Genomic DNA, 20,515 nt, shown 5'->3' with positions numbered 1-20,515 from the left:
AAACTGTAAAAATCCTAGGCATTTCTCACTACTAGATAAATGCTCACTTCATAAGTACTAATTTCAGATATGAAACCTAATGTGTTTACCGTACTATGGATTAACAATAGACCGATAGGAAATACTCTGTTCACAGTACACGTATAAAGCTTCATATTATCGCATATTAAAAACATGAACCTCAAAGCAGCTTATAGCAACTTGGAACGTCTGCCTAAACTCTTCCGTCTACAAAGTGCTTCTCGGGATGTGAACTCCCAGGATCCGGTCACAGTGGCGTCAGGACCACAAACCCCGCAGAGTCACCCTGCCCGCCGAGCCCCCCACACGGCCTTCAGGGTCTGTGAGGAGAGTACGAGACCGTGGGTGGTCTGTTTGGGGCTGGGGTCCCGACGTCGGTGGCACCAGGAGGCGGGCGACAAGGCGGCCGTCACCAGGGCAGGGGCTGGCCCGCGCAGTAGGGGCACTCGGGTGCGCTGGCTGCGCACGGCTCGCAGAGCACACGATGCTGGCAGGGCCGCAGGACAGCGCTGCGGGCCCGCTCCCCGCACACCCCGCACTGCTTCGCTTGCAGCTGGAAGATCACCTGCGGGGGAGATGCAGTCAGGGGGTGCCCCGCCCCCACCCAGGCCGGGCCCAGGGTCAGGGTGGGGTGGACTCCCCTGCTGGGGGCCACCCAGGAACAAAAAGATGGGGTGGGAGAGGCTTCACCAGAAGACCCTTGGGTGGGGACGGGCTCCCGGGGCCAGAGCCACCACGTGGTGTGGGAAGAGTAGCCAGGCAGGTGGCCACACGGAGGGGCCAGGTCAGGATGGACCCCAACTTGGGACCCAGCCTCCGGCCGACAGCAGCCAAAACCTGGATGATGGCGCCTTGGAGATGGATGCGAGGTGTGCATCCCAACGGCCTGGGCCGTGAGCCAGGGAGGGGACAGTGTTTGAGAGGCAGAGCTGTGGAGCCTTCCCAATGCCCCAAGTTCTAACAAAATGCCCGGGTGTGGAAGGATTTTCCAACTAAGCTGAGGGCAGCGGCTTTCACGCTACACCAGGCAAGGGGGTGACCAGGGACCCTGGAGGGTGACCCAGGGAGGTGCCCCAAACACCACCACCAGACCTCCAGCCGTGTGACGCGACATGGCCCCTGTCCACGAGGGCATGGCCTCCAAGAGGAGGCGAAGGTGGGAGTGGACGGAAGCTGCTCGGCCGGCTCCCCACCACCTCCATGCACCCCCTCCAGTGCCTTGAAAACGAGACCCGGACTCACCCCATCCACTGCTTCCAAATCGAGGCGCAGCTGACTCTGCAGCGAATGCAGCTTCGGCAGGGGGATGGCGCTGATGTCACCACAGCCGCGCAGCCCGGGGAGCATGGAGGCCAAGCCCCGGCCCTCCAGCTCCTCCTGCAGCCGTCGGAACTGGGCCTCCACCTCATCCTTCTTCTGCAGCGCCAGCTGCCGGGCGCTGTCGGCTGCGAGCGCCCGCTCCTTGGCCTCCTTGGCCTCCCGCTGCCACGCGTCACAGGCCTGAAACCCAGGGGCTGCGTGACGGGGCCGGCAGCCGCCACACACACCTGTCTCACCTGCGCGGCGGCCCCTTCCCAGGCTCACCTGCTTCACCTGTTGCCAGGACTCCTCCCACTGCCGGATCTTCCTCTTGGCCTCCTCCAGCTGCCGCCTGACCCGCGCCAGCTCGGCACTGTTTGGACTCGCGCCTGAAGGGGCCGTGGGGCCAGCATTCAGGATGGGTGACGGGCTGGGAGAGAAGCTGCCAGAGACAAAGTCCCAGATGCTGCCGGGGACGCCATTCAAGCCTGAGTGTGGAGGAGCCGGATGTCAGCCTGCTTTTGTGCTGGGACCTCACAAGCATCTCCCCAGCAAGCTCTGGGGACCCCAATCTCTCCACCAGAAAAGGAAACAAATCCGTTTCTGTGGCTGCATCCTGGAGGCAGCAGTGCTCAGACTCTTGTCCCAGAACCCTTTACGCACTTAGAATCTGGAGGACCCCAAAGGGTTTTTGTTTGCATGGGCGACATCCATTGACATCCATGTTTCATTAGAAATTAAAACAGATACTTTAAAATATCAACTCTTTTAAAACAAAACAGATCGCATAACATTTCTCAAGGAAAGAAATTTAAATCAAGTTTCCTGTTTTTGCAAATCTGTCTGGTTCTGCGCTTGGTCTCTGGCGATATCACACCCCCGCAGCCTGCAGGTGAGACATGTCTCGCCGTGGTGGTGTCACGAGAGCGGCTCGGGGTCCCAGGCACAATGACACCCCCACAGAGGTTCAGGTGCAAACCCCAGGCCCCCTGCCCAGGGCACCTTGCGCCAAGCAGCAGACACGGGGATGGGATGGGCCACACTGTGGCCGCCTCCCGCACCTGGAGCCCCAAGAGCCCCGCTCACCGAAGGAGTTGTAGGACGGGGCTGGGGGGCCCAGCGCTCGGGGCTCCGACTTGAGGGCTTGAGGCTGCTGGGGGGGCGTCATGGCTGAGGAGACGAGCGGCCCCGACAGGGACTGGGAGAAGGAGCCGAGTGGGGAGGCGGACAGGGACGATGAGGACTGCAGGGACGGGGAGCGGGGCAGGCAGCCTGGGATGGCCACGGGCGCCGAGCCCCCCAGCGACCGCTGACCTGCGTGGGGCGGAGGGGCCGGGTTAGCGAGGGGTGGAGCAAGATCCTCTGCCCCAGGAATCCCCCAGCACCGCTCCGAGCTGATGGAGCGGGTGGTGACCGGGGCTGGGGGTGCTGGGGGGACCCCCACCCAGAGAGGCGTGGCTGCACCCCTCACTGCTCAGACACTAGGCCCTGCCCGGCCGACCTGTCCATGGGCATGGTGGTCCCAGTACTTTTTGGGCCCCCCAGAAATGGTTTCTTTTAATAATAGAAGAGGGATTTCCTTGGTGGTCCAGTGGTAAAGAATCTACCTTACAATGCAGGAGACGAGGGTTGGATCCCTGGTCAGGGTACTAAGATCCCGCATGCCTCAGGGCAACTAAGCCCTCGCGCCACAATTACTGAGCCCGGGCACCTCAATTAGAGAGCCTCCATGCCGCAAACTACAGAGCCCATGCACCACAACTAGAGAGGGAAAACCCACATGCCACAACTAGAGAGAAGCCTGTGCGCCGCAACGAAATATCCTGCATGCCTCAACTAACACCTGACACAGCCAAAAATAAATTAATTGAATAAATAATAAATAAATCTTTAAAAAAGTAACAGAAGAAGAAAGATAAACTTTTAGGTCAAACAGAATGATTCAGTATCTAATGTTAACACATTTGTCTTCATGCCAATGCAGTGGTTAAACATCTCAGAAGGGCCACAAAGCCCTGACCCCCACCTCTGCAGGGACCTCAGGGTGGGGGGTGCAGGGATGGAGACAGGACCCCTCCCACCTTAGAGCCACAACAGAAGGCCCTGGAAAGCACCGGGTGCAGGCACTACCTGTGGGTCCGAGGTCACGGCTGTCGTGCTCCTCCAGGTCCTTATCTGGGGGCACGAGGCTGATGTCACCGAGGTGAAGGTCTAAGGAGGATCCTGCAGGACAGAACCGGCGTCATCGCAGGGGAAAGCCAGGCTCTCGTGGCGGAGGGGACCCGTCTGGGCTTGGGGCCAATCTACTAGCCTCAGCAACACAGCCCTCATCTCACTGACTCAACTTCTAATCATTTGGTAAAATCTAACCAAATAAACATGCTTGACTAGTAAAGAAAATTCCAGGACGGCCACGTCCAGGGGAAAGCGGCTCACGGACGACTCAGGTGGCACCTGCGCTGACCTCCTCAGCCAGGTCACAGCAGAGACCCACATCCATTCTCCCCTGGGGCACTGAGCTGGGTGTTCTGCTGCAGCCCTCGGTGCCCCCCAGGCCTGTCTGTTAAAGGGACAGGGGAATGGAACATGGCCCCCTCGGCGCTGACCCCACCTGACACTCCCTCCTGGGGTCCTGTACCCTGGGGACCTGACACCAAGCAGGAAGCTGTCTTGGGGTGGCCAAGATCAGGCCTGCCAACCCCCGAAGTTCCCACAGCCCCACAGGGTCGACTCAGGGAAGTTGTGGACTGGGAACCGAGGGGAGGGGCTGCAGGAGCTCCTGGGGCACAGCGTGGGGCCAGAGAGACCTCCCCAGCACAAAGTCACAGGCAGGTCCGCAGCAAACCATGGTGACATCGAAGGCACAGCACACAAGGAGCTCTGCCACCTCAGAACCTTTCTCCCCAACCCCCCTCTGGGGTCTGCTCTCCCAAAGCACCCCTTCCAGGAGGCAGGTGAGCCTCTCCTGTGTGGCTCAGTCCCATGCCCCCTGCTGGCCGCAGGGCCCCTCAGTGCCCCATGACGCCTGGTCAGATGCACCAAGTCCCATTTCAAGAGGCCACAAAGGCACTCAACGCCCCCAGCCCAGGGGTGGACCATGGGGACCCTTGTCAGAACTGCCTGCTCTGGGTCAGCCTCCTACCTCTGCCCCTCCCCCAGCTGCCTGGTGCCAAGTGTCAGAGTCCCTGGACAGTGTCCAACCCAATGAGCAGCATCAAGTCAGACCCACCCCAGAGAGGAGGAAGCTCAGCTCTGACTACGCCCCCCCACCCCCTGGGGCTCAGCCAGACCCCCAGGAGCAGAGGAAGGAGGAGCCGGGAGGCTGGGGTGGCCGCATTTGATCCAAGAGTCAAGAGGGCAAGGTGGGGACTTCCCTGGCGGCACAGTGGTTAAGAATCCGCCTGCAAATGCAGGGGACACGGGTTCAATCCCTGGTCTGGGAAGATCCCACATGCCGCGAAGCAACTAAGCCTGTGCACCACAACTACTGAGCCTGCACTCTAGAGCCCGCGAGCCACAACTACTGAAGGCCACACGCCACGACTACTGAAGCCCATGCACCTAGAGCCCATGCTCCGCAACAAGAGAAGCCACCGCAATGAGAAGCCCCCACTCGCCACAACTAGAGAAAGGCCACGGCAGCAACGAAGACCCAACACAGCCAAAAATAAATAGATAAACAGATAAATTTATTAAAAAAAAAAAAAAAGAGGGCAAGGGGATGAGACTGTGGCTCTGGAACAGAGAGACCCACGCCCAGGGAGGGGGCTGCTGCCTTTCAAATGAAAGACCCTCTACCACACTCAGGGGGGAAAAACGGGGCAGGAGACGTGTGACTTCTGAGGAGTCAGGAGCCAGACACATGCAGAGCAGACTTGGGGTCCAGCCTAATGGGCAGCCCCATCCCTTCCCTGCCTGGCCCCCATGGGGACCACTGAGCCAACCACGGGAGGGCTCCCACCCGATGCCAGCGCTTAGCGGCCCACTGGGGTCCCAGCGCAGCTTCTGCCCCAGGGCGAGGCTACCATGCGCACCCGGGAAGGCGGACGAGGGGGCCCTGCGTCTGTTTCCTTCCCTGTTTCATCCCCACCACCTGCAGACACGACCTGGTCCTGGCCCCACTGGCAACGACAGCCAGGAGCACGGAATGGGGCACAGGCTCCCTCGGCCCAGAGGGATCCCCCGACTGTACGGCACTGCAGGAAGAACTATTTGAAGGGCTGGTGAACACAGGGTGGCAACCGGGCCAGGGCCCCTGGAGTTTCCACCTCTGCTCTGGGGTGTGAGGAGGCGAAAGGAGCTGAGCCTGTGACACCGGACACTGTGGACATCAATGCAGGCCCTGGGCTGGCAGCACCCCAAGCTCCTCAGTCCTGGGGCAGCAGCAGGAAGACGTGAAGCGCTGCTCACAGCGCTGTCCCAACTGTGACAATAGCGCCTGCACAGCTGGACCAGCCCCGCCAACAGTTTCATGTGACGCACCCGATGCCCACATCCAAGGATGGAGGCGACTAGAAGGTGGCCTGATGCAAGAGTGGTGACAGGAAGAAAAGACCAACCCGAGCCCCTCAGGGAGACAGCGGGGCTGGGACCGTGGGGGCAGCACCCGCCTCTGGCCTGCACAGTCCCCCTTTCCTCCTGGGGGCTCCACTCCCCTCTGTGGGTGCCCCCTCCAGGCCCTGCTTCTCAACGCTTCTTTGCAGCAAGTGCCTCCTGCTCCCCAGGATGCCTCCCGACATCTAGAAGCACGCAGGGCCATTCGTGTCCGGGAGCCGCCAAAACCAAGCACCACATACCAGGTGGCCTCCAGCAACACAATTCTACTCATGCAAATCCACTCTGGGGCCAGAGGCTGAGGTCAAGGTGCACAGGGCTGGGCTCCCTCTAAGGCTCCAGGGACTCTCCCTCCTGCCTCTTCTGCTGGCAATCCTTGGCATTCCTTGGCTTGTGGACACACCAGCCCTACCTCTGCCTCTGTCCTCATGTGGTCTTCCCTCCCCTGTGTTTGTGTGTCCAAATTTCCTTCTTATAAGAACACCAGTCATATCAAATTAGGGCCCATCCTAATGGCCTCATTTTACCTTAATTACATCTGCAGAGACTTGTTTCTTTTTTTTGGCAGCACCGCACAGCTTGCAGGATCTTAGTTCCCCAACCAGGGATTTAACCCAGGCCCGTGGCAGTGAAAGCGTGGAGTCCTAACCACTGGACCACCAGGGAATTCCCTGCAAAGACTTGTTTCTAAATAAGGTCACACTCCCAAGTACAGGGGCGGAGAGTTTACAGCGGAGGCATATCTTTTGGGGAGCACATAATTTAACTCACAACAATCGAGACCACCTGGAAACACCCCCCCACACACACACCGACCTGTCCTCTCCAGGCTGTGCTGTGGTGCTCGAACGGGTGCCTCCCGCAGACCTAGGGGCCCAGACCTGTCAGGACTCCTCCACAGACAGACCTGTCTCCTGTTAATGTGAACTCCACACAGAGGGTACAGCCTCTGGCTCCCACCTGCTCCCCAGGACATGACCACAGGCCCTGTAGCCCCTCACCCAACTCTGCCCCTAGTCGGGTGACCCCCTCCTTCTTGCTGTCCCCAGTTTCCAGCTCACTCTTTAAACTGTCACCCCAGCCTTGCCTTCCAGCCCTGCACTGTACCCCCAAACCCCTCCGGTCAAAGGTGGCCCTGTCCCTCTTTCCTCCCCTGCCTGGGGCCACATCCTGGCCCTGCCACCCTCCATGGGAGCCCGGCAGCCCCTCCTGTGCCTGGTCCACACCCGGACACAGGTGACTTCTGCAGTGCTCATCTGCAGACGCCCCAGCCGTCCCCCAGCATGGCCACACTGCCTCCTCCTAGCAGGAGTGGCCCCACTGCAGCATTGGCTCCTTATCAAACCGCACACAGGTGCCTCCTTTGAGCTGGTGCACCTGGGCCCACATGCTGAGCAGAAGCCCAGAGGAGCCCTCAACTCCTCCTCCCCTGACCCACACCAGTTAGGGCTCCCAGCTCTAGCCATCTCTGCAGGCTGCCCCTTCACCCCGACCTGCTCTGTCCCAGGAGTAACCTTTCTGTGATGACAACCTCTTCATGTCCTGAGTCCTGCCTCCCAGAAAGGATGTACCCCTTGGCGAGCCAGTCCACACTCCCCCAGCAGGACCCTTTCCCACCCTGCCCCTCCCCACCCCAGCAATGGCTCCTCCTTTGTCTTTTAAGCCATGACACTGCTGTGGGCTACAGCCTGCCACAGCTTCCATTAGCCCCACTAGTCCTGAGAAAACTCCTGCCCAGACTCCAAAACCCTTCTCAGAATCACCCCCTGCTCCATCCCTGCATGTCACCTGGACTGTGCGGTCCAGCCCAGGCCTGGACCACTGCTGGCTGATGTGCAGACTCACCCGCTGACAGCAAGCACCCTGACCCACCCACTACACGCCTGACCTTCCACCACCACCCACGCTCCCTGTGCTGGCCTGGCACATCTGCTCTGCCTGGGGTCCTGAGCTCCTGTCCTGGACATGCTGGTCAGGAGGACCTGACAACATGGACTTAGCCCTTCACACCTGGAGTGGTGGGATCAGGTTAGGGGTGGTCTGCTTCAAAGCTGGCAGAGTTCCAGAAACATTTTTTTAATAACAAAGGCACATAAAATGAAGGAAGGGATGGACGGATGGATGGAAATAAACTGTGCAGGAGCCTTTTCTTACCTTGAAGTGATTTATCTCATCCCACTCCCCCACCCCCACCCAATGACTCAGCATAAAGGGGCACCTCTGTTGCCCTGCCCCGCTCAGGTGCAGGCAGGGCACAATAGGGGCCAAATCTCACCCGACAAACCACAGCCTGTGTTGCGGAGGCGGGGGTTGGGGGGTGGCGGCGGTTACTGGCGTTCCCAGGAGGTGTCCTGGCCCACTTTTTCACCAGCACTATGTCTCTTATCCTATTACACACCCCACTGTTCCCTAAGATCAGACCCAGGTCTTCTGAGATGTTCTCTTAAAGGAAGAACTGACAACACTCAAAATCCATGTGAACCCAGTTAGGTAAACTGTGCCATGTGACCCGGAGCCCGCCTTGCCAAAGTACCAGTAACCGCACAGATGTTAACAAGCAATTAGCTGAAAGCTGCTGAGTAATGGCCCTGGCAAAGCTCGGTTCCCGACGTGACACAGCACATTCAAGAGGTGCCCAGGTCCCCAGGACCATGGGACACACGGGAACAATGCACACAGTCAGTGCTCGAATTAGAGGCCAGAATGGGGAACCCCTGACGTGGGGGTGCTCCCCTGCACCCACGGGGAGGGGGCAGGATGCCCCCTGGCGGTCTGTCCTTCCCCTAACTAGAGGATGGAGAAGCACCTGGCAAACCCGCTCACTGCTGGTCTGAGTTTCCGACAGTGCAGGCGGCGATTCGATTCGCAGCAGGACAAGGCAGGAACCCCGTCCTCCTCGGGGAGCGAGAGACCCCCTTCCGTCCTCGGGGAGCGAGAGACCCCCTTCCGCTAGGCGATGCAGGCTTCCCTGGAGAAGCCCGCGGCTGGCGCCCACGCAGGGAAGCAGCGGGCGCCTCTGCAGAGCAGGTTCCTAAAGGGGGGATGTTTGTATTCGCCTCATTCCGCAACCCCGAAGACCTTGGTACCAACCCCTGGCTGTCACACCTGGCCCGGGGCGCGGGTACCGCAGACCGGTAAGAGGAGCACCGGGAGGGGAGGGGAAAGATCTGGGGGAGGGGAGGAGGGGGAGACGCACCTCACATGGGAGCGGATTTGGCCCACCTGGAGAGACGGGAGTTGGCCCACCTGGGGAGAAGGGAAGGCGCACCTAGCACAGGGAGTTGGCGCACCGCTCTATCTGAAGCTCCGGGTAACGACGACCCGCACCCTGACGGCGCGGGACTGACGATGCTGACTCACCGTCCCGGCGTCCGGCGCCCCGCGCTGCTGCTGCTGCTGCTGCTGCCGCCGCCGCCGCTGCCGATTCAAACACGGCCCTCGCCCCGCCCGGCCCGCGCCGGCCCCGCCCCTAGTGACGCAAATGTTAGATCGCCCCGCCCCCGACTTGCCCCGCCCCGGTGACGCAAGCCTCGGGATGCCCCCGCCCCCGACATACTCCGTCCCACCCTGGTGACGCAAGCCTTAGGCTGCCCCGACCCTCACCTCCTCTTACCAGCACCTGCCCCTCCCGGCGCTGCGAGGCGGCGTGCCGGGACCCCGGACCCAGGTTGTGCGAAAACCATCGCGGGGCCGGGCTGCTTTGTTCGGATTAAAGTGGGGTCTCCGCGGCAAGTCCCGAGCCCTGCCGCCTGCCGGTTGCTCCTACCCTGCCCGCCTGCCGCGGCTCAGGCTGGACCCCACTCAGGTAAAACATGCTCAACCCAACGCCATGTGGGTCAGGATGAACAGGCCGTGACCCTGCCCTCGGAGGTCACTTAGAGTCAGCTGCCCACAGCCCTGAGGTCCCTCCACAGTCGATCTAGTCTTTCCACCCTTTGCCAGCCACCCGGCAATGAACTCCGGAGGTTCCCGCCTGTTCATATGAAGTGGAAGGCAAAAGAAAGGAACCTGCCCAGTGGCCCTGAAATGATTCCACTGAATCCATTAAACACAGAAAATCTGGAACCAGCACCTGTTTATTTCAGAGTTTACCCCTTCTATTCACGCAGTGCATTAGTAAGGATACAACCTGAATGAAACTACATGGGAAAACAATCCAGTCTACACCTGTTAGCCCCAAAGCGGGTGGGATGTGCACTCTGGGTCCTGGGTCCCAACTGCAGAAAGGCCAGCAAGGGCCCTCCTCCTGGGGCCAGAGGGCAGTTCTGAGGATTCCGTTACTTCCCAAAACTGGCGAGTATTATTGGTGCAGCCAGGTGCACCCAGACGTGGCCTGAGAGGGCCAGGTGACCCGTATGGCCCTGACAGGCACCATCTCACCCACCAGCTCCACTCTTCCCTTAGCTTTCACGACAGCCCCAACCTGGGCTCTGCGCCTCCATCCAGCTGCCAGACAGGTCCCCCGGGTCCAATCACACCAGTCATCAGTCCACAAACCCTCAAGGACTCCCAGCGGCCAAGAACCCCTCTGCAGCCGGTAGCCGTGCCCATGCCTTGTGACCTCATCCCCGCTCCTCACTCTTGTCACCGTCCCCCGTCTTCAGGTGCCCTCACCACCCCTCACAGCCCCCATTTCATTTCTCTGAAGCCTCCTGTTGTTGGTGGTCTCAGGCTGGGTGGCACTGCCCGCTCTGCCTTGCCCTGTGGGGCCTGTCCAGCTGCCCCACCTGAGGGCTCCTCATCCCCTCTGCAGCCCAAGGCCCCCAGCGAGGCAGGCATTTCCTAGACCACGGGCAACACAGCCAAAGTGGCAGGTGACCGAAAATGCTCTTCTACAAACTGAGCATGAGCATACACCATGCATACTGGAAGGCGTCAAGGGAAGTGCAAAGAGGCGTCGGGGAGATGGGAGCAGAGCCCCAGACTTACCTGGGACCACCTCGACGGCGCTGCCAGTGGGGTCAAGAGGGTGGGCACGAGCTGAGACAGTGGGCAAAGTGGTGGGCGAGGAGCCGCCTGAGCCAGTGCTGGATGCCAGGCTGGATGCGAGGCTGGAACTCATGCTGGGAGCGAGGGGGTGACCCACTGCCAACACTGCCAGGTGGCTCTGTGCAAAGACATAACAAGATGAGCCAGCGCCCTGCTCAGGGACAGCAATGTGATAGCAGCACAGTGACAGAGAATGACAGAATCGAGACGGATGGGCTGGCCCACTTTTATCCCCAAAACAAAATAAAGAAAGTCGACTACTTTTCCAGAGATTCTAGAGAAGCTTTAAACATCTGGTTAGTTACAATAACTATGACAGCAGAATCACGAGCTGTCGATCACCCAGGGACGGGAACAAATGTATCCAGGGAGTGTCCCATCTAATGATGATAATAAGAATCATGATAATAAAGATTCAGAGAAGGACGTTCACAAGCAGATGAGGCAGCCTAAGAACAACCCACCACAGACGTGAGCAGACAGCCAGCACTGCTTCTGAAGATGTCGATAAAATAATCCTGTGAGGGGCTTCCCTGGTGGCGCAGTGGTTAAGAATCTGCCTGCCAATGCAGGGGACACAGGTTGGAGCCCTGGTCCGGGAAGATCCCACATGCCGCAGAGCAACTAAGCCCGTGCGCCACAACTACTGAGCCTGTGCTCTAGAGCCCACATGCCACAACTACTAAAGCCGCGTGCCTAGAGCCCGTGCTCTGCAACAAGAGAAGCCACCGCAGTGAGAAGCCCGTGCACCGCAACGAAGAGTAGCCCCCGCTCACCGCAACTAGAGAAAGCCCGCGTGCAGCAATGAAGACCCAAAGCAGCCAAAAATAAATAAATAAATTTATTTAAAAAAATAATCCTATGACCTCATTACCCAACAAAAGAAAAAGATTGGGGCAATTCACATTATCTTTGATAGATTAAAAGAATTGGCACAATTTTGGATGAATAGCCAGTAATGTGGAGGGCACTGTGCACAGAAAAGGATGTGATAAAAATGAACCAGGACAGACCTACGAAGTCAGACCTCAGGGCTTTCCACACTGTACACAGTCATGTCTGGGTGCACACTCAGAGGCTGCTAGGAAATCAAGAGTCAGAAGCTATACTAAAGTGAAATGGTATGTCGTCTGGGTTTTGCCTCAAAATAATATAGGAAAAGTTAACCGTGGTGGGGGGGGAGGGAAGGGGTGCTATAAGACCAAGTGCAAGGAGATGGGGTTCCTAGTGAAGTTCTCATAATAAAAAGGAAATTCACTGAACAGTGTGTAAGAGACCAATCTGGCACAGAATAGCTTCTCCGAGCAAGTGTTCCCAGCCCTGAGGCCTCCTTCTTGGCGTTCACGGTCTACCCCCAGCAACTGGCTTTGCTCAAGAGAGGCCCCAGGTGACAACCCATTGCTCCATGACTGCAGAGACCCTGGGACTGATCGCCATTGTATGCTTGAGACTAAAACTTAAAAATAGTAACTCGGGGGCTTCCCTGGTGGCACAGTGGTTGAGAGTCCATCTGCCAATGCAGGGGACACGGGTTCGTGTCCCGGTCCGGGAAGATCCCACATGCCGCGGAGCGGCTGGGCCCGTGAGCCATGGCCGCTGAGCCTGCGCGTCCGGAGCCTGTGCTCCGCAACGGGAGAGGCCACAACAGTAAGAGGCCCGTGTACCGCAAAAAAAAAAAAAAGTAGTAACTCAAACTACAGAGGTCTGGAGAGCAACGTCCCCCAGCTCTCCCTGGGCTTCAGCTCAGAGGTGGGCCCACCTGCCCATCCACAACCTGGCTTTCCATCCCTCCAGCCGTGGGAGGTGTGACCACAGGCCTTCTTCCTCTCTCCCGCCGCAGCCACTGCCCCGTCCCCGGGCGAGGCAGGAATGGCAGGAACCTACCCATGGCACTGCAGACACCCCATGTTAAACCCCACGCATGGAGCCTAGCTGGGAGCTGCCGTGACTTCACCCACCCAAAAAATTCATACTGCAGGAGCACGTGCCCCCTTGAAGACATCAGGTGACACTTTGTCCTGAAAATCGATGACAACATCCTGGTTGGTCCTTTCCCTGAGGCCACCCACGGTGATTACAGATGTAGCAGGATGGGTGGAGAGTGGGGTCTCTGTCACCAGGAGAGCCAGACGTGACACAGCAAAATGGGGGAGGCGTGCCCCTCCTTACGCCAGCTTTGTCTGCACGGTTTCTCTTTTTCGTGGTAAAATACACATAACATAGCATTGACCATCTTACCACTGTTAAGCATACAATCCAGCAGTATTAAATACATTGACAGCTATGCAGCCATCACTACCATCATCTCCAGAACTTTCTCATCTTCCCAAACTGAAACTCTGTCCTATTAAACACTAACTCCCCACCCTCCCCGAGTCCCTGACACCCACCCTTCCATTCTCTGTCTCTATGAATTTGACAGCTGCAGGGACCTCATATAAGCAGGATCAAACAGGATCCCACTGTATGGGGTGGGGGGCATCCCACTGTATGGCTGCTCATTGCAGCATGTAGAATCTTGGTTCCCCAACCAGGGATCAAACCCTCACCCCCTGCAGTGGAAGTGAGGAGTCTTAACCACTGGACCGCCAGGGAAGTCCCAGGATTTGTCCTTTGTGTCTAGCTTATTTCACTGAGCATAATGTCTTTGCTGTGGACTGTGTGTCCCCCCAAAATCCGAATGTTCAAGCCCTAACCTCCAATGTGACTGTATCTAGAGATCGGGCCTTTAAGGTGACAGTTAAATGAGGTCATAAGAGGGGGTTCTGATCCGATAGGTCTGGTGTCCTTATAAGAGGAAGGGACTCCAGGGATGCACAGGCACAGAGGAAAGGATGTGCAGGCACATAGCAAGACGCCAGCCACCGGCACCACACCTGCCTACACTTTGATCTTGGATGTCCAGCCTCCAGAACTGTGAGAAAATAAATTTCCAGTATGTTAGCCAGCCAGTCTAGTGTTTTGTTATGGCAGCCTGAGCTAACACAGTCTTCAGGGTTGATCCATGTTGTAGCATGTGATGGAATTTCCTTCCTTTTTATGGCTGAATAATATTCCACTGTATGGATGGACCACATTATGCTCATCCATTCATCCGCCAATGGGCACTTGGGTTGCTCACACCTTCTGGCTTCATGAATAATGCTGCTGTGAAAATGGGTGTACAAATACCTCTTCGAGACACTGCTTGGAATTCATTTGGGTATATACCCAGAAATGGGATTGCTGGATCATAAGGTAATTCTATTTTTAATTTTTCAAGGAAACACCATACTGTTTTCCACAGCGGCTGCACCATTTTACATTCTTACCAGCAATGCAAAAAAGCTTCAATTTCTCTACATCATTGCCAACACCTGTTATTCTTTGTTTTGTTTTTTTAATAGCAGCTGTCCCCTAATGGGCATGAAGTGGTACCTCATGGTGGTTTTGGTTTGCATGTTCCTAGAGACCACTGGTATTGAGCATCTTTTCATGTGCTTGTGGGCTATTTGTGTATCTTCTTTGGAGAAATGTCTACTCAAGTCCTTGGCCCATTTTTTTTTTTTTTTTTTTTTTTTGCGGTACGCGGGCCTCTCACTGTTGCGGCCTCTCCTGTTGAGGAGCACAGGCTCCGGATGCGCAGGCTCAACGGCCATGGCTCATGGGCCCAGCCGCTCCGCGGCATGTGGGATCTTCCCGGACCGGGGCACGAACCCGTGTCCCCTGCATCAGCAGGCGGACTCTCAACCCCGGCGCCACCAGGGAAGCCCCCTTTGCCCATTTTTTAATCAGGTTGCTTGTTTTGTTGATGTTGAGTTGTAGGAGTTCTTTCTATGTTCTGAATATTAACCCCTTATCAGATAAATAATTTGCAGATATTTTTCCCATTCCATGAGCTGTCTTTTCACTCTGTTTGTTGACAGTGTCCTTTGATGCACGAAAGTTTTTAATTTCAATGAAGTCTCATTTATCTATTTTCTCTTCTGTTGCCTATGCTTTTGGTGTCACATCCATGAAATTGTTGCCAATCCCAAAGTCAGGAAGCTTTCCCATCTGCCTGTTTTTGAGTAGCAGAGACACACTCGTGTGCTAGGGTAAGCTTGGGGTGACCTGGGGACTCATCAGACTGACAACTTGGAAAGCCCGCCTGTTCGCTGAGAACTGAGTCCCCCAATTGCTCTGCTCTCACGGGGTGACACCACTGGCTGCCTCTCAGAGCGGGACAGAGCGAGTCCTGGAGGGCTGGGGTCTGCGCACCGCGGACACTGTCTCCATGGTCTCGGAGCCTGGACTCTGCAGCGATGGGCGGCTACAGCACGGAGCTGCTTTCCTCGGCAGGAACCACCGAGTGCCGCCCAGCAAGCAGGGGGTGTCTAAGAAAGGGGCCCCCTGGGAAGGAAGACAGACACTGGGGAGTGGGCTGGGCTAACCAGCGAACTGAACCGCCTCAGTTTATCAAGGAAAACACCACACGCCCTGTGTTCCCCACTCTGACCCAATGATCGAAGCCCCAGAAACAAGAGCTGCTGCTGAGGCCCAGGGACATGGGGTCCTGCGGCCGCCTCAGAGGCGATGGGAGGTCCCAGGGACAGGTGGCCAGAATTCTCCTCCAGCCAGAGCGGACGACGCCCACATGCAGGGAAGGGGTGCCTGGAGCAGCATCTGAGCACCATTCACCCGAGAGAGCCACCAGGCTGGCCTCATAGCCACGGCGTCCACTGGGCATTCCAGCCGACCCTTCAAACAGAGCGGGAACTTCAGGGGTCCCAGGGGAAATGCTGGGACCAGTGAACCTGGCCTAGGGGCCCTCTGGCTTTCCAACCGGGCCTGGCTTTGGGACAGGATGGAGGGGGTCTCTGAGTGCAGGTGAGTGCTGGCTGGTAGATGAACTTGGCCAGTCTACTCACAGCGCCCAAGGGGGAGGGCAGCTCGCACACTGGGAACCTCCCAGCCATCTTGGGCTCCCCCGCCGTGAGCCCCACTCCTTTCCAGGCCCTTCCTCCTCAGCCCTGAGACTGCGGTCACGTACCCTGTTGGTTACACTACTGTTAACATTTCATGTTTCAGATTCTTAATGAACAACTTCTCGATTTCAATCTCTTTAAAAAAAAAAAAAAAAAAGACAAGATAACTGGGTTGTATTTTTACTTTCAACCACCCTGCTGATTTCAAAAATGTGCTTCAGAAGCTTCTAATGGAAAAATAGTGCCTGAACATCTTGCCCTGAAAAATCCCCCAGGAGGTACCTTCAGGGCACTAAGAAAACCAGAAGAAAAGGAACTGTGAGGGCCTGTCCACTTGGGAATTTAAAATAAAGCTCAGAGCAGAGACAGGTGACAAGCCGCCAGAGAGAGTGAGTGCTCGCTGCGCATCCTGCCAAGCCCAGGCCTTCCGGAGCATGTAAAGCTCCCTCTGCCTTTTACAGTGATAGGAAAACAAGCATCCTTGTGTCCAGAGAAAAAAACCTGTTTCTCAAACAACTTGGTTTACCAAGCGTACAGGAAGCTATGTCGCACAGAACAGAGAGAAAGGGCCTGACTTAGCAGAAGCCTGGGGGCGGGGGCGGGGGGGGGCACGGCGGGAAGCCCCCATGTAGCCTCCCTTGGAGGAGAAAGAATGCATTGATCACTAGTTTCTGATCACTAGTTCTCTCAGAGGTGAAAACAACTCCAGACTGTGACCCGAGAGAGGGAGACCAAGCCAGGCTCACCCTGGATGCTGCCATGGGCTCAACTGTGCCCCCAAAACTCAGATGTTGGGGTCCTGACCCCCAGCACCTCTGAACGGGACCTGCTTAGAGTCAGGGTCTTTACTGAGGGAATCAAGTTAAGACAAGGTTGATGGGGGGGTCCTGATCAATAGCCTGATGTCCTGATGGAAAAGGGACCACTGGAGACAGACACAGACACAGAGGGAAGACGGCGCCTGCAGGCCAAGAACGGAGGTCCCCAAAAGGAACCAACCTTGCTGACACCCTTGTCTCCGACTTCGGGCTCCAGACGGAATCACTGCGTGTTGTTTAAGCCTCGGTCTGTGGAGCTTTGTCACGGCTGCCCCGGGGACGCTCACACAGAAGGGCCACGAAGGGCACCTCTTATTTCCCCGTGGGGGAAACTTTAAGAGGTTTTGGTTCTGTTGTTTCCAAGGTACGGCACACTTTTTAAAACATTAAAACAAAGGACACATGGAACAGATGACTTTAAGAAGAATATAAGAATGTAGCTGTTTTATAAATGGATGTTAACCAGGTCACGGCGTGAGTCAGGAGTAAGTGACAGGCTACACAGGCAGCAGTCTAGTCGCAAAGAGAACGTGAAATCTCGCCTCGGGTAGTACCTGCTTACTGTCCTGCTCGCTGGCCTTCTGGCTGCCTTCAGCAGGTGAATCTCTCCGCTTTGCCTGCAACAGAAAAAGCACTGGCTGTTGGAAGAAAAAGCAGCTGATTAAAAACACACAGAGACCTAAGCTTTGCTCGGAAGGCAGAAAAGGCTGAGGACTAGGACTTTCCTGGTGGCGCAGTGGTTAAGAATCCACCTGCCAATGCAGGGGACACGGGTTCGAGCCCTGGTCCAGGAAGATCCCACGTGCCGCGGAGCAACTAAGCCCGTGTGCCACAACTACTGAGTCTGCTCTCTAGAAGCCTGTGCACCTAGAGCCTGTGCTCCTCAACAAGAAAAGCCACCATAGTGAGAAGCCTGCGCACCGCAACAAAGACCCAACATAGCCCAAAATAAACAAACAAATAAAGGGGGGAAAAGAAAAAGAAAAGGCCAAGGACTGAAGTCCATGAAACAGAAAGGCTTTCAAATCTGCTGCCTCTGCATCAGTTTTCTTGGATTCCAGTTCCTACACCTGATGTGGATCTCTGCGTTCCTTGCCGGTCCGTGTGAAGGCAGGTGAGAGTTCCCTGAACCCACAACGGCGAACCCCAAAGAAAGCCTCCCAGGCAGGGCTGCATCTCCAGAGCCGGGAAAGTCGTGGGAAGTCCAACACCTGAGACAAATGATTTCCTGGAAGGCTATTCTCTGCCCTCACCCTTTCTGCCTGGAGACAGCCTATAAATTTCCCTTCATAAAGGTGATCCCTTCCCTCCCAAGAGGAAGGGAACAGCTTAACCACCTGAGAACGCTAATCACCCAAAGGACTGCAGGAGGCTGAGCCTCACAACAAACTCACTAAAATAACCCTCATCCTCCCTTACTTCCCCCATATCTTTACCTTCCCAAATTTAGTTCCCTGTAAGCAGAAACCCTTTTTGTCTTGTCACTTCTCCACAATTTATTGCTCTTTGTTAAAAGGGTAGATAAGCCCCCAGGTCTAGCCTCCAAATGAATAAGAAATAAACATTTTCTCCAGTTAATTTGCCTTTGGTCAGTTTAATTTGTGGGACCCCAGACACTAAACCTAAATGGATAGAGGGAACAGTTTTGGTTTTTTTTTTAAATTTATTTATTTATTTTTGGCTGTGTTGGGTCTTCGTTGCTGCGCACGGGCTTTTCTCTACTTGCGGCGAGCATGGGCTCCTCTTCGTTGCAGTGCGCGGGCTTCGCACTGCGGTGGCTTCTCTTGTTGCAGAGCACGGGCTCCAGGTGCCCGGGGTTCAGTAGTTGTGGCTCGTGGGCTCTGGAGCGCAGGCTCAGTAGTTGTGGCGCACAGGCTTAGTTGCTCCGCAGCATGTGGGATCTTCCCAGACCAGGGCTCAAATCTGTGTCCCCTGCATTGGCAGGCGAATTCTTAACCACTGCGCCACCAGGGAAGCCCGAGGGAATAGTTTTTTCCTCTCTCTCGCATGTGAAAATCCTGACTCCCATGAGCCACCTTCTGGGGAAACTGCACGAGGATGGCTTTGCATGCAGAGCTCAGGACCTGTACTCTCAGGTCAAACATAAGCATGAAAACTGCACCAAGGGACTTTCCTGGTGGTGCAGTGGTTAAGAATCTGTCTGCCAATGCAGGGGACATGGGTTCAATCCATGGTCCAGGAAGATCCCATATGCCACAGAGCAACTAAGCCCGTGTGCCATGACTACTGAGCCTGCACTCTAGAGCCCGCGAGCCACAACTACTGAGCCCACGCGCCACAACCACTGAAACCCATGCACCCTAGAGCCCACGTGATGCAACTACTGAAGCCCACGCGCTCTAGGGCCTGCATGCCACAACTACCGAAGCCCATGTGCCTAGAGCCCGTGCTCCACAAGAGAAGCTACCTCAATGAGAAGCCTGCGCACCACAATGAAAAGTGCCCCCGCTCACCACAACCAGAGAAAGCCCACGCACAGCAACGAAGACCCAACACAGCCAAAAACAAAAACAAAAAACAAAACAAAAAAACGTTCTTTAGATCTGAGTGTTATTCTGATTTTTGTGCCTAATCTTATGTTAAGTGAACTTGAACTTGTGGCGGTGGCTTAGGTCATCCCTTCCTTCCTGGTTTGATTTCTGGATTTGTAGAAGGACCCAGAAGACTCACAGAAGGCAGAGAAGAAGCCATGTTCACACAGGCCCTGACTGGGGCCCCTTCCTCCTGCCTGATGCCCAACACCCAGCTCAACTCTGAGCCCGTCCTGGTTTCTCTGGTTTCCTTGCATTCTTTTCACCCAGAAGTGACCCCCCCCACACACCCCAATTTGGTTGTTGGCCTCCGAAGGCCTTGACCAGAGACCTGAGACCCTTGCTCTAAGGAGAAGCTATATTGTGAAGAAACCAGGTTGCCCTGAAACAGCTCTGCTCGCCTTCAGGATAAAGTCCCAGAGCTCCTGCGTGGGGCCTTGTCCCCGTCCAGGGGCCCTCCTGACTCTTCCCTGGGCCTGCACCTGTGCTGGGCGGGGAGGGGAGCTCATGCTCTGCAATGTCAGCAACCCACCATCACACAGGAGCTTTCAGGTGTGCTGAGCAGGCACCCAGCTGTGCGTGAATGTTCTGGAACGGGGCAAGAGGGCGGCCGGTGAGAGCAGCTTGCCCCGGATAGAGCACAGAGTTCTTTCACTTACGTTCAGTTCTGCTGTCAAAGTTGACTGAGAGTCAGGAAAATGGGGAAGGGAAGCTGTCCTCTATTCCTCACCCCCAATTTAAACGAAAATGGTTTGTTTGGGACAGTGAGACCCATGCTGAGGTCCGAGCTTCTCCAAACACCCCAATCGACGTATTCCCTTAGGGTCACGACCAAACCACATGCCCCTGAACCCATGCCCAGAGGCGGCCCGAGTTGACCCCAGAGCCTCAGATCCCACATGATTCTTGGATGCTCAAAATCTATTTGAGCATGTGCTGAAAATGTCAGGCAGGAGGACGAGCCAGTTCCCAGTTCCAATGTTGTGGTCCTCCAGGGGAAGACTGGATGTTTCACATTGAAACACTTTGCTTGAATCTTTTTAACGGAAACTTTGTAATAGGGAAGAACAAATCTGACTCCATATTGGATTGTTTCTTTTGCTTTAACCTTTGTATTCTATTGCTTTTGCTACAAGTTAATCACTAAAAGAATGTTGCCTATAGCCTGAAATACACAGGATAGCCCATTCTCAAAGTTCTGACCTTTAAAGGTTTATCACTTTTCCATTCATATAGAGATAAAAAGTTGCAAAACAGAGCATAACATTTATCTTGTTGGAGGTTTATAGGAACGTGACCAGACCTATGCAGACAGCTTTGAGAACAAAGGATTCCA

General features: G+C 55.9%; 1 protein-coding gene across 9 annotated transcripts in view; it reads right to left on the bottom strand.

Annotated features, from left to right (window-relative positions):
• Nucleotides 1-20,515, bottom strand: part of UNKL (unk like zinc finger) — a 45,121-nt gene that overhangs the window by 1,847 nt on the left and 22,759 nt on the right. For 3 of the 9 annotated variants that reach the window (XM_027117903.1, XM_027117908.1, XM_027117912.1), the window contains 5 exons: nt 17,182-17,244; nt 10,804-10,981; nt 3,451-3,543; nt 2,407-2,634; nt 468-1,808 (listed from right to left, as the gene is read on the bottom strand). In XM_027117903.1, coding sequence (XP_026973704.1) covers nt 979-1,808; nt 2,407-2,634; nt 3,451-3,543; nt 10,804-10,981; nt 17,182-17,244 — 1,392 coding nt within the window. In that variant the 3' untranslated portion in view covers nt 468-978. Of the gene's footprint in view, nt 1-50; nt 1,809-2,406; nt 2,635-3,450; nt 3,544-10,803; nt 10,982-17,181; nt 17,245-20,515 lie in introns of those variants that run through there. The other 6 variants (XM_027117909.1, XM_027117906.1, XM_027117905.1 and 3 more) reach the window with 6 other exon arrangements.

The sequence above is a fragment of the Aethalodelphis obliquidens genome, unplaced genomic scaffold (assembly GCF_003676395.1).
Source record: "Aethalodelphis obliquidens isolate GAN/ISIS:26980383/991018 unplaced genomic scaffold, ASM367639v1 scaffold18, whole genome shotgun sequence".
Taxonomy (NCBI): domain Eukaryota; kingdom Metazoa; phylum Chordata; class Mammalia; order Artiodactyla; family Delphinidae; genus Aethalodelphis; species Aethalodelphis obliquidens.
The sequence above is the reverse complement of the archived record's forward strand: the minus strand, read 5'-3'. Positions and strand labels throughout refer to the sequence as shown.